The sequence below is a fragment of the Martes martes genome (genome assembly GCF_963455335.1).
Source record: "Martes martes genome assembly, chromosome: 1".
Taxonomy (NCBI): Eukaryota; Metazoa; Chordata; class Mammalia; order Carnivora; family Mustelidae; genus Martes; species Martes martes.
Genome location: NC_137888.1, coordinates 113621151 through 113633231, shown reverse-complemented (window position 1 = coordinate 113633231; position 12081 = coordinate 113621151). Strand labels below are relative to the sequence as shown.

The window sequence follows — 12081 nt, the reverse complement described above, 5'->3', positions numbered from 1 at the left end:
CATATGTTATTTTATATCAGTAGCTCTCCCAAACATTCGTATGGATTTTTACATAAGTACTGAAATTGACATAACTGAAATAAATCCATACACAATTGTTAACTATTAATGTGAGAGAATAAATTTATCCTCTAACAGCCCATTTCCTATTCTCTTAATATTTCCCCAAAATATATGCCATGAAAACAGTAGTCCCTCGAATGTATTTCATGGAAAAAGATTCTGTTGCTAAATGAATCTGGACGACTCTGTACACTTTGACTTCTCTTGGGATTCACAATGCACACAAGTATATTAAAGTCTGAGAAGTCCTAGGGAAAAGAAAAGCCTGCTTATATTACTTAATCAGCTTTTACTATACATATTTAACAATAAAGCCCTTTGTTGAAAACAATGCTTGTAACTAGTATTTCCCAGAGCATATTTGAAGGAAATGGGCTTCTCCAATATTTCCAGAGCTGTCACATAGTATCTCCACTTTGTACCAACATTAAAAACATCTCTACTTATATGTTTTTATATTTGGTCCTCAGATGTTACTGTTGTCAAATCTTCTAGGTGGGTAAAAACTATTTTATCTCTTTTAGGACTACTGATGGGATGAATTCTCCTTTGTACTTACCTTTCTATAATGCTTGTCACTTTCAGATCCATGATCTGTTGCTCTAAATGCTGTTTCTCCCGGTGAACCTTAAAAGATACATATGCAGCCCTTTAAATTCTCCATTGCTGTCAAAAGCCCAAATTCCAACTTATTTTAAAGGCAAGTAGATTTTTAGAGCAAAAATCACTTTTTTGAAAATTAAAAGCTATTCCTATTTTAGGGAACATACTGGTAACCTATGCAAAACAAAACAAACAAAAAAAACCCCCCAAAAACAGAAACAAAAAAAAATTTTTAAATATTATAGGACATGTTTTTAAAATTCCACTGAAAATTTCAATTAAAAAAAAGAAGACAATATTTGATAAGGATTATTTTCCACGAGAGTACTTACAGCTCAGCCATTTACCACTGCCATTACAGACCACAGATAGTAACAAAATAAATTTAAAATGTCAACTGTGACAGGACAGATGAGACAAACTAAAATTACTTTTCATTTCAATTATCAGAAACAATCAAATCAAGTGATATTTTGAGAAAATATTTTGGTTAAGCAGTAATAGTTTTAATCTTATAGATACATACTTAGGAATTTTAGTTTTACTGCAAAATAATTATTTCTTTATTTTCTCCTGTAAGATAAAGAATTTGCCCAATATAGTTCTGGAGTTTTAAAATTCACTATAAGCAGCATAAATTTGGTCTGCAATTTTATTTGCAACTAGTTTATTAGAAGCATTTAAAAGGCATGTTAAGGTCAGCAAAAATGTCTGTTTACACACCTAACAAGAGAAGTAGGTCAGAAGCTCCTATGACTTCACTAACCAATTTGTGACCTGTGAAAAACCAGCAAAAGGGGAAATAGAAATGTAAAATTTGACAGGAATGAGCAAACAAGTATGTCTGAGATCTCAGGTTTATATCATGATAGGGCATGAATTGGGCAAATACAACAGGATTAACCTCAATAAATTCCACTCATTATGGTCCATCATAATTAAGTTTGTCTTAAAATCACCAAATTGGTTCTAACCAATTATGAAAAGCAAGCACATAGGAAGTCTCATCTACTTGTCAGGAACAAGAAATACTTTTTCCCTCATTGACTAAAGCCAAGCATGTTTAAACTCTTACAAAGTTTCATTTTTGTTGCACTAACCAAAATTTAAAACCAATGAGCACCAAAATTTTGTGTGTCTTTTTTTCAAAAACCTGTTTTTCATTTGTACTAAATGTTTTCATTTAAAAGACAGGAATCAACAATGAATATATCTCAGTACTTTTCCTCAGGGTTTCTGACATTTTAAGTGAGATCAAATAGGTCCTTCCTTACCTGTGGTGAAAAAGTCCTTCAATAAGCTGAGGCTTTCAACAATCTTATCAAAGTCAGGTGCCAATTTTGCAAGGTCCTCTGAATTAGGAAGTGCTTTTCTAATTTTCTCTGGAGAAGACAAAAAAAAAATCCTCAATATAAGAATTTCACTATTAAAACATTTATAAAATTTAAATAACACCATACGTGTCATATATAAATTTAAATTAAAATATTTTTTGCATTTTTCTATTACAACCACAACTGCTACATGTATCTGGAACAATGTGTAATTCTGAGGATATTCCATGAGCCGTGAAATTTGTTTAAAAAGACTCATCAAATGTCTGGCTTAGATGGACAGCTTTGATCAATAAGTTAAATGCCTTAAAACAAACAGAAAATTAACAAGGTTAACACTGTATTGGAATGAGAGATAGTTTTAAGGAGAAAGTCACAGTGAAGAGGCCAAGAATCAAAGGAAAAAAGAGAAAAACGCCTCCTGTAACGCCTCCTGGTCCAAACTCAAAAAAAGTAATGAAATCTCAGTTCAAGTTCAGAAAGAGTTCCATTACTTTTCTCTGTCCTTTCACAGACTTTCAGAAAATTCACACTTGTTACCATTTAGAAATAACTGTCTAAGAGCCCAAGGTAAGCTTTGGTTTTATTTTTGCTAGCTTTATTTAAAAAATGGTCAGAGTATTTACTTTTGTTTACAACTTTACAGTATCTTCTGAATTAGGATAGGCTTATCTTCTCTGCAGAAGACCAAAACACATAAATATTCTCAAACTAAGGATATATGTCAGATATTGTTCTAGTGCTATAAAAGCATTCACCTGTTTAATCTTCATAGCAACCCTACAAAACAGTTATCATCAACTCCACTTTACATGTGAGGGACTGAGCCACTGAGGTTAAGTAGTTGGACCTGCGCACACAGCGAACAAGTGGGGAGTCAGGCTTCAAGCCTAGCCAGGCCAGCTTCAGAACCAAGCCCTCAGCCCCACACTGTGGTACTGGCAAATACATCAAAGTCGAAAGCTCTCCACATGAATATTGGAAAAATACTCAAAGAATACTTCAAATTCCTGCAGGTTCCTCTGTCAATGCAGCACGGTTTTCTCTTTAAGGAAATGCCGTGTGAGTTAAGTACACAGAGAGATTAATTCTACCCCCATATACACCTAGGCTAAGAAATTAGACAAAGTCTAAAAAAAAGAGGCTGAGGAAAATAATTTCATTCAAAAAAAATTTTTTTTAACTACTCTGGCTTAATCTTGGCAATCAAAACTATCAAATATACTTTTTTCTCATTTACCATTATAGAAAAAGGGGAACAGTGGCTGACTATGGGGAGAAATTACTCTGGACACATAGCAGACTTTAAGGGACCTGGTTACAAGAAGTGGAGGTAATCAAGGGAGCTAGTCAAAATTAACTAGTTAGGTGGGTCATGGTGCATCTGTTCTGGGTAATAATACAAAACACTGAAAGTGATGTCTAGAAGGCTGCTTAGCTGACAAATCTGTTAGTTAGCAAAAGATAAAAAATGAAAGTGTATGTTCACTATGGCTCTAAAATATTAACCACACACACAGATTAGCTGCAACTAAAAGAAAATGTGAGAGTGATGGGTGAGGGCATTATTTTTTTTTCCTAACAATTTTTTCTCTGATATTCTACTACGTCTATCATTCAAATAAAACTGCTACACAGTAAGCTCATGAGTTAAGAAAATCTCAATACCGCTATTTCTCTTTCCCAAAGATACGACCAAGAAACATGTTTTAATGTTGATGATACAGACCTAAATCGATATACTCATCAATTTCCCACACAATGTCAGGCACAATCCATTTATAGTCACTAAGGTCAGGTATCATATCTTTCCACTGATCAAAAGTCTAAAAGAAAAGAAAGTATGCCAATCAAATGCTCTGAATGTCATACAAAAATAGAGAAAAACTACCTTAATATATCTAATTAAAACATGCTAATCTACTAAAAACGATGTGTTATGTTCAAATATTTTAGAAACGAAGTAGCCTTGGCTCTTCTAAAAATAAATTACTTGGCAAGCATATAAAATATGTAAATGTTCATTTACAAAATATGGAAAATGCAAAAATTCAAAAGACAGTCTTATTTCAAACAGGTTTCATGATTTGGCTTTAAACAATACTGCAGAACAGAAGACAAACCAGGGGTGAGGACACCTTGCCTCTACTCTCAAAGCTGCCAAAAAGTGGTTATGTTAGCATGCCACCTACTTTCTTGTCTGAGCTACTAAGTGGCAAGCTGAAAATCAAACCTAGGTGACCTCACTCCAGTCCAATGCTCCTTCCATTAGAGCCATTCTGATCTCTTATAAGTATAACCAAGATTCAGAGAGCAGTTTTCTATTAGCATCATTAAAACAACTTAGCACATGGTAGAGATACACAATACATTTTTAAATATCAAATTACAGTCTATTGCACTAAAGAAAAATGATTTGTGCTATAAATCCTTCAAATAATCATGCTAAAATAACTGAAAAAGCAATGGAAATGAGACTCACCTTTTTGGCTGTATAGCCACCACCAACAGCAGATCCTAGTATGAGATAGCGAAGTTTTAAGAGTCTTGCAGCTAATCTCGCTGGCCAAAAATTCCTGCGTGGCTGGTAGCCATATTTAATTGGAGAAAGTTTCAATTTACGTAAGGGAAGGTTAGTTAAAGAGGAGAACTGATGAAAAGACATCCTGAATTGGGGTCTTTGAAGCTTTAAGGTAGGATGATGTGAATGATAAATGCTTCGTGAAACCAGATGCAGTTTTTGTAGTGGTAAGCTTCCTTTGATTCCAGAGCTATGTTTCACCAAGGACTGGCAGACCTCACTAAAAAAAAAAAAAAAAGACCATGGGACAAAGATCAGACTGGGTAATAGTGCAAGGGAAATGATAAAAAAAAAAAGAGCAATATGCACAAGAGAAAACACACCTGCCGGCATGTATCCAAACCCACTGTGTCGGACCGCACCTCACATTTACTAACCATTTATTACACGCCAGGCACTGCTGCATGCAGCATGCGCTACCTCCTTTAATTCTGCTAAAAATCCTATGGTGAAAATACTAGTATTACCTCCATCCTACCAATGAGGAAAAGGTGGCACACACACATAAATAACTTGCCCAAGTCCACACAGATAGGATTCAAACCCAAGAGCTGGGACTCCAGAGCCTGTCCTCTCGTTTACTTCTTTTATTAACTGCTATTCGCTGTCAGTAAAACTGGAAAACAAAATGAATGAAAACCTGCTTTTAAGCACAAAAATTCCATCAGCTTAGAACATCTATTCCTTGGCCTCTCCTCTAGGTCTCAGGATCCTGAGACAGCCCAGGGATAGAAATTAAGGAAAAATCATTAACTCTATATAAGGCACCTGACTGAAAGTTTCTGAGTAGAATAAATTAATTAAAGAGTAATGAAAGAAGATACTAAAAGCAATGTGCAACCATCTGAATATTTGTGTCCTCCCCCAATTTATATGGAAGCCTAATTCTCAACATGAAGTATTTGGAGGTGAGGCCTTTGGGAGGTAATTTGCTTTGTATATGGTCATGGACACGAAGCCCCTGTGTTGGGACTGGTGCCCTTATAAGGAAATAAAGGGCATGGATCTCTCTGTCCCCTATCTTACTTGTGAAGTCGCAAAAAGATGATGCCTGTCTATGAGCCAGGAAGAGAGTCCTCACCATACACCAAATATGCTGGCACCTTGATCCTGGAGCTCTCAGCCACCAATAACTGTGAGAAATAAATGTTTACTGTTGAAGCCACCCAGCTTTTGGTAATTTGGGGAATGATAAGGTGACTGTGTATCAGTTGTGCAGATATAAGGGAACACACTAGAGTGAGTTGAGGTGGCAGCACTGAAAAAGGGAAGACAGATACCAGAATGATGAACTAGACATGGGAATCAAGGGAAGAAGCAAATAGTAATCCTGACATTTCTGCCACTTACAGATATAAAAAAAAAAAAAAAAAAAAATCAAGAGCCTAACCAACTGGGTGGGGGGAGTAGCCCACGGTTCCATAATATTTAGCCCAAACTTCTTTTAGCTCTATTCTTACAGCCACTTAGTGTTTTGAGCCAGATAAACATTGGTTCCATTACAGTTTCACTGCTTAGTTGTGTGCAGTCAAGGGCAAATTTTGAACTTTCCAAAAGCTCAGTTTTAAAAAAATCTGTTAAAATGGGATAAAAGCTACATCAGAGTTATTGTCAATAATCACTAATCTAAGTTATCTTCTTCTCAGACCATAATCCCCTTCACCCCTTCACTACAACCATCTTTGATCTTACTGGAAGAACCAAGTCATGGATCCTTCTATTTTCTTCTTAACCTATTAGTCTCTCCCTTATCTATTTACCTACTTACCCACCTTATAAATAGTTCATAGTTCATAGTTCACAGTTTCAATGACTCTTTTGCAAATACTCTAAACTCAATTGCCCTCTGGCTTTTTGTTACACTTGTCTGGCAAAATGCAAACCCTAGATGAACCTTATCACTTTAAGCCTGTACCAAGGGAATGAAGCACTACTGAAGAAAACTGCACCAACTGGACAGACATCTTACCTTGGCTCCAAGAATGCCTGACAATCCTACTTTGTTTCCCAATCCATTCTTCCACTCTCTGCTAGGACCATTTCAGATGTTCTCCCCCCTCCTCTACCCTCCCATATTCTCCCTATACTTCCTGCAATTTTCTGGAGAAAATGGAAGCCATCTGAAGGAGACTTGCTGTTGCTTCCTAGTGCATCTACGCCCACCCTCCTCTAGCTGCTCCCCCCCCAATCCCCGGAGCCCTGAACCCTGAGTCCTGTAAGATTACAGTAAGTACTCCTCTTCCCTTCAGAGGCAACTTCCTCTGTTTCCTCTGAATTCTTTCTGCCTTTTTAGGAATCACTAGTCAAGTCTCTCTCAATTTAAAGAAGAGATGGAAAAAAACCTCCAGTTCCCTGCTCTAGCTATTCTATTAAAAGCCAAACCAACCTGATTTCCATTTGTATCACTTCACTGAAACAGCCCTTACTGAGTGTCCTGATGCCTTCCAATGGGCATTTATTTTTTCAATTCTCATTTTCTCTCTCTCAGCAATATCTGACCCCTCCTTGCAGGAACTCCTTTACACCATAGTCGCTAGCTTTACCCCTACTCACTGGCCACTCTTTTTCAGGCACCTCTTCCCCAACTACCCCTCCCCCCCCTTTTTTGATTTTTTTATTTAGAGAGACAGAGAGCTTGTGAGCATGGAGGGTGGGGGGCAGAGGGAGAGGAAAAGAGAATCCCAAGCAGACTCCCCAGTGAGTGCACAGCCCAACATGGGCTTGATCCTAGGACCCAGAGACCACCCCTCCAGTCAAAATCAAGAATCAGATGCTCAACTAACTGAGCCACCCAGGTACCCCTTCCCAACTACCTTTTAAATGTTGGGAGTTCATGGGACTCAGATGTAAAGTCACCTTTCTTCTCATTCTATTCACTCTTCCTAGCTAATTTTATCTACACCCATTTCCTCAATTACCATATACATATTTATGTTTCTCCAAACTTCTACGTCTAATACAAATAGTTAAGTTCCAGACCCTTGTGTCCAACTGCCTACTGAACATCACCCCTTAGATATCAAAAAGTACCTCAAATGTCCAAATTCAAATTCATGATATCTTTCCTCCCTCCCCCCCAAACCCTGACCCTCTCTAGTACTTCCTGTATCAGGAAATGGCAAAAACATCTGTCCAGCAGTTGCACAAGCCACAAGCTTGGGGCTCATTCTTGATACCTTCCTCATCCTCAAGTTCTACTTCCAACACAGATCTCAAAGCTTCCATCTCTCCCGTTTCCACTACCAGGGTTCCTTACCTAGGCTGCTGTAACAGTCCTGACTGCAGTGTTCTCCACAGCACAATCAGAGCACTCTTCTGAAATGTGAATCTGATCACTGTCACTCACCTGCATAAATCTCAATGCCTCCTCCTACATTCAGAATAAAATCCAAACTCTCCATGGTCTGGTCCTGCCTCTCTCCCTCTCACCTCCCAGCTCCACCCAGACCAGCTCCTCGACTGTGTCATACTCCTTCCCACCTCAAGGCCCTGATACCCACTGCGCCTGGACAAACTCTTCTACCTACTTAACTCCCATTACTCCTGTTAACTCTGGTCACAAATGGTTTCACCTCAGCATTCCCTCCTCTCCTGGAACCTACATTCTAATTCGAGTCCCTTGCTACAGTTCTTAGCTCCCTGTACTTTTTCTTCAGTGCACATAAAATTGGTATTAAATAATAATGTAATTATTGGATTAATATTTGTCTCTACCTGTAAACTGCAATCTTCATAAAGCCAGGGTGGTCCTGTTTTGCTTTTCACTGTATTTCTAAAGCCTAGCCTAGTGCTTCACAAGTAGTAGATGCTTAACAAATTCCCTGAATGAACATATGTAATTGGGACAACAGCAAAAACAAAACAAAAGGTGAAAGAACCTAGCAATGACCATAGAGTAAGTACTCAATAAATGTCATTTCAACATGAACTACACTAACCTCTACTAATATATCAATGAGTACATGGTATCCCTCAAAAGTTATTTGCTTTTTTCAAAAAAGCATTTAATCCAAATATATATTCAAAATAGATAAACTCAAGACCCAAGTAGTCCTACTGCTAAGATGCTATTATAAAGTTTATTGAATTAAACATATGTTTAAGAGTTTAATAAATGCTTGAAAGGAATTCATGGAAATTAAAGCTGTAATAGTAAAAAAAAAAAAAAAAAAATGAATAGCAACACCAAAAAACGTATTAAGGAAACTCCTGGGAACTTAGAACATAAAGAAAAAAGGTGGAAACCATGAGAAAAAAGTGACTCAGAGAATTGGTATCCAAAGTGGGGATGTGTGTGGAATGTGTTTCAAAGGATACACAAAATAACTCACTGGGATTCAGGAAAAAGTACCAATGCTTCTAAATACAGTATTTTTTTGTATCTCATCCTTCAAGATTATGTTAGGGTAGAATTATAATGTAAATAATTAAGTAATACAGAGATAAATGTAATTCAAAAATAAGTGTGTATATGCACATTTGTGGCATATGCCTACTATTTTTTAAAAATAGATGATAAGCACAGATCATATTTTGCAAATCATGGACATACAGGATCAATCTAAGAAGACCAATTCATCTAACAGGAATCTAAAAACAAAAAGAGGAAAAATGGAAGGAAGAAGATAAAGAAAACTGAAGAACTGAAGAAAGAATCTTTTTAACGGAAAGGCCCACTAGTACCAAGCCAGATTTGGGTGGGGGTGAGGGGGGACCCATACCTTTCTCAAGAACAAAGCCTTGAGAAATTAAAGATAAGGCCAAGATCCTGAAAGCTCCTGTGAAGGAAAAACAGAATACCTACAAAAACACAAAAATCAGATTGTCCTGAGAGTCTGTATTAGTAACAAAGGATGCTAGAAAAAAATGTACCAATGCCTTTACAGTTCTGAAGGAAAAGTATTTTGCATATAGACTTCTATATTTGGCCAAACTAAAAATCAATGTGATGCAAAACAACCATCCCCCATGACTCCCAAAATCATGTATTCTCTCTCATCTATCATCTCTTTTAACTATATAACATCTCCTAATACGAATTCTTTTTTCAACAAATTTACACAAACATTTATTGCACCTAAATAAATGCTGGTCACTATCTTCTTATTTGTCAGTGAGTATGTATTTACATACCTTAGATCAAAAAATGTCTATGTTCCGATCTGCTTAAGAATGGGAATTTAAATGTACTCCTTCATAACAAACATGCAGAAGAAATACAGCACAAGACAAACTCCAGAGCTTGAGGCTTCTAACCTTCCACATCTCCTCTTCTGCAAGAAAGCTAAACTGTGCTATCAACATAAACACTTTTAAGTCATGACTCTGTGGTGTCCGTAATAACTTTAAACAATTTAGCCCAACAGCATCCACCTGAATAAACAAATATCAGTTATTAATCAGTCTGTTAAGTTCAAATTTTAAAGTTTTCCTACATGTCTCAATTGTTCCAATGAAGCATGCTCTTTTCTGCAAAGCCTTTTCCCTTTTTATTTAAATGACATTAGGTATGTTTCTTCAGGAAACAGGGAGTAGAAATAAAAAGGTAGTAAATAATTTACTGCAGTATCAAGAGCTGTGGATTTACTCAGAAACTCAAATTCCATAAAATTAGAAATAACTATCCAGTTATTCTAATTGACTATAACTATTGTATGTCACCCAGTTCTAAATTTAGACTCAACCTTCATAAAAAAATGGATACCATTCCTTATAAAAACTATAAATTATCCACACACTCTAAACAATGGTATGAAAAAAATTCAAGACAGGTGTTGAGAGGCTAATTCAGGAAAACCAAGTTCTTTCAACCTTATTTGATGCATATTACTTCTTATCAACAGCCTGCAAAAATAAGTTAAGCCTGAAAGTATCTAAGGATATTAGAACACAAATACATTTAAAGATAAAGTCAAATTTAAAGCTTATTAAAATGTATATGGTAACCCACAGAAATGAAAAGATCCTACGATTTTTTTTTACTTGGAATTAAACCAGGCCAGGGCAGCAATAACCATGTGATAAGAAAGTTGGTGCTATATTCACCACTTTTCATCCAAAGCAAGTCTTCCTCCCTAAACACTGAAAAGTTGCTATTGAGAGGGCATCTCTAATCACCATCTCCGACACCATTTGCGTCACTGCCCAGATCAGACTCCAAAGCAAGTCTACTCAGACGATTAGGACAATAGGCAGAGCCTCTTCATTCTGGGAGAAGAATGAGTACCCGCAAGAGCAACGTACACCTGTCGTGGAGGTAGAAGAAAGAGTTGAAAGGCGGGTGGGGGACACATGAATAGAGCCAGGAGCCAGGGAGGTAGAGGGCAGAAACAAGAAGCAACCAGAGACAGCGATAACAGCAAGGACAGAAAGGTGAAAGAGGCAGGGACAAAAGGACAACAGAGACAGGCCAAGACTGAAAAGAGCCCAGAATCTTCCAGTGGCACAGGACAGGAACAAGGACCAGTACTGCAGCCGGCACCTCAGGTAAGCCGGGTCACGGCTCCGGTAACCACGGGTCCTCAAAAATATCCCGGAATCCTCCAACCTTCCTCCGTCTGGCCTGAAAGTTACGTGCATATTCTGGAGGCAGCGATGAAAGAATTCGGCTTTTCGGAGGCCCCAGAAATAACGGGGCCAGGTCGGAGCTCACACTTACCAGGCCACGGCGGCCCGGTGTAGTCGCCACATCCCGCCGGTGAGGAGGTCACACAGGCGCCTACAGGGCCACGCGGGAGCCCGGGTGACAGCCCCGTCCGGCCCTTGCTCCAGGAATGACCCAGGAAGAAGCCCTCGGCAACAAGGGCACAGAGCAGCCGCTGCGGCCCTCCCAATGGCGCATGGACTTCCGTGAGAGCACGCCCGGCACCCGTACTCGGTCCGTCAGAAAAACAAGCACCCACCCACCCTTCCTAGGAGGGCAGCACAAACGGTCCGCGGAGGAGTAGTGCTCTCGCTCAGAGCCTCCAGAGGAAACAAACACTTTCCGCTTCCCCTCACCCTTTTCCTCCCTCTTCGTTTCCGGGTTGGAATTAACGAAATTTGAGTTTCCCTGGTCAAAGATTTGGAGAGGGGAGGAGTTGAGAGTTGAGCAGGGACTGGCGGGGTGTAGGGCGAAGAAAGCGGGTTAATAAATTCTCACTAGGTGGCTATCGGCTACCGATTTAAGAAAATTTAGTACTGAGGGGGCATGGAGGAGCCTACGTAGTACCAAATGAATGCAGTGATAGGGTAATAGAATAATAAAAGCCAGTGGTTGCCAGTGGATTGTTCGGTGTCCTTGTTTACAAAGCACTTTCAGAACAATCCTGGGAAGCAAGAGGAGTCTTGGGTTGGTTAAGTGCTTTAGGATCCTCTGAAGGTCACATCTGAGAAGGGCTCGGATGAGCAGCTGTGGGTTTGGAATAAGTTTGTGCGCTTTATAAAAGCATCGAAAATGATTTTTTCCCCATTCACTTTTTAAATGGCTTTCATTGGCTTTTAATCCCACTCATTTGTTTA

At 38.4% G+C, this 12081-nt stretch overlaps 1 protein-coding gene across 4 annotated transcripts in view; it reads right to left on the bottom strand.

Annotated features, from left to right (window-relative positions):
* The window catches only part of OPA1 (OPA1 mitochondrial dynamin like GTPase), an 87200-nt gene extending 75727 nt beyond the window's left edge, over window positions 1-11473 (bottom strand). Inside the window, exons 1-6 of one of the 4 annotated variants that reach the window (XM_080811763.1) lie at window positions 11240-11459; window positions 4483-4801; window positions 3730-3826; window positions 1941-2048; window positions 1390-1443; window positions 623-690 (exon numbers count right to left, since the gene is read on the bottom strand). In XM_080811763.1, coding sequence (XP_080667889.1) covers window positions 623-690; window positions 1390-1443; window positions 1941-2048; window positions 3730-3826; window positions 4483-4801; window positions 11240-11271 — 678 coding nt within the window. In that variant the 5' untranslated portion in view covers window positions 11272-11459. Of the gene's footprint in view, window positions 1-622; window positions 691-1389; window positions 1444-1940; window positions 2049-3729; window positions 3827-4482; window positions 4802-11239 lie in introns of all 4 variants that reach the window. The other 3 variants (XM_080811761.1, XM_080811764.1, XM_080811762.1) reach the window with 3 other exon arrangements.
* Window positions 11474-12081: the final 608 nt, after the last annotated feature.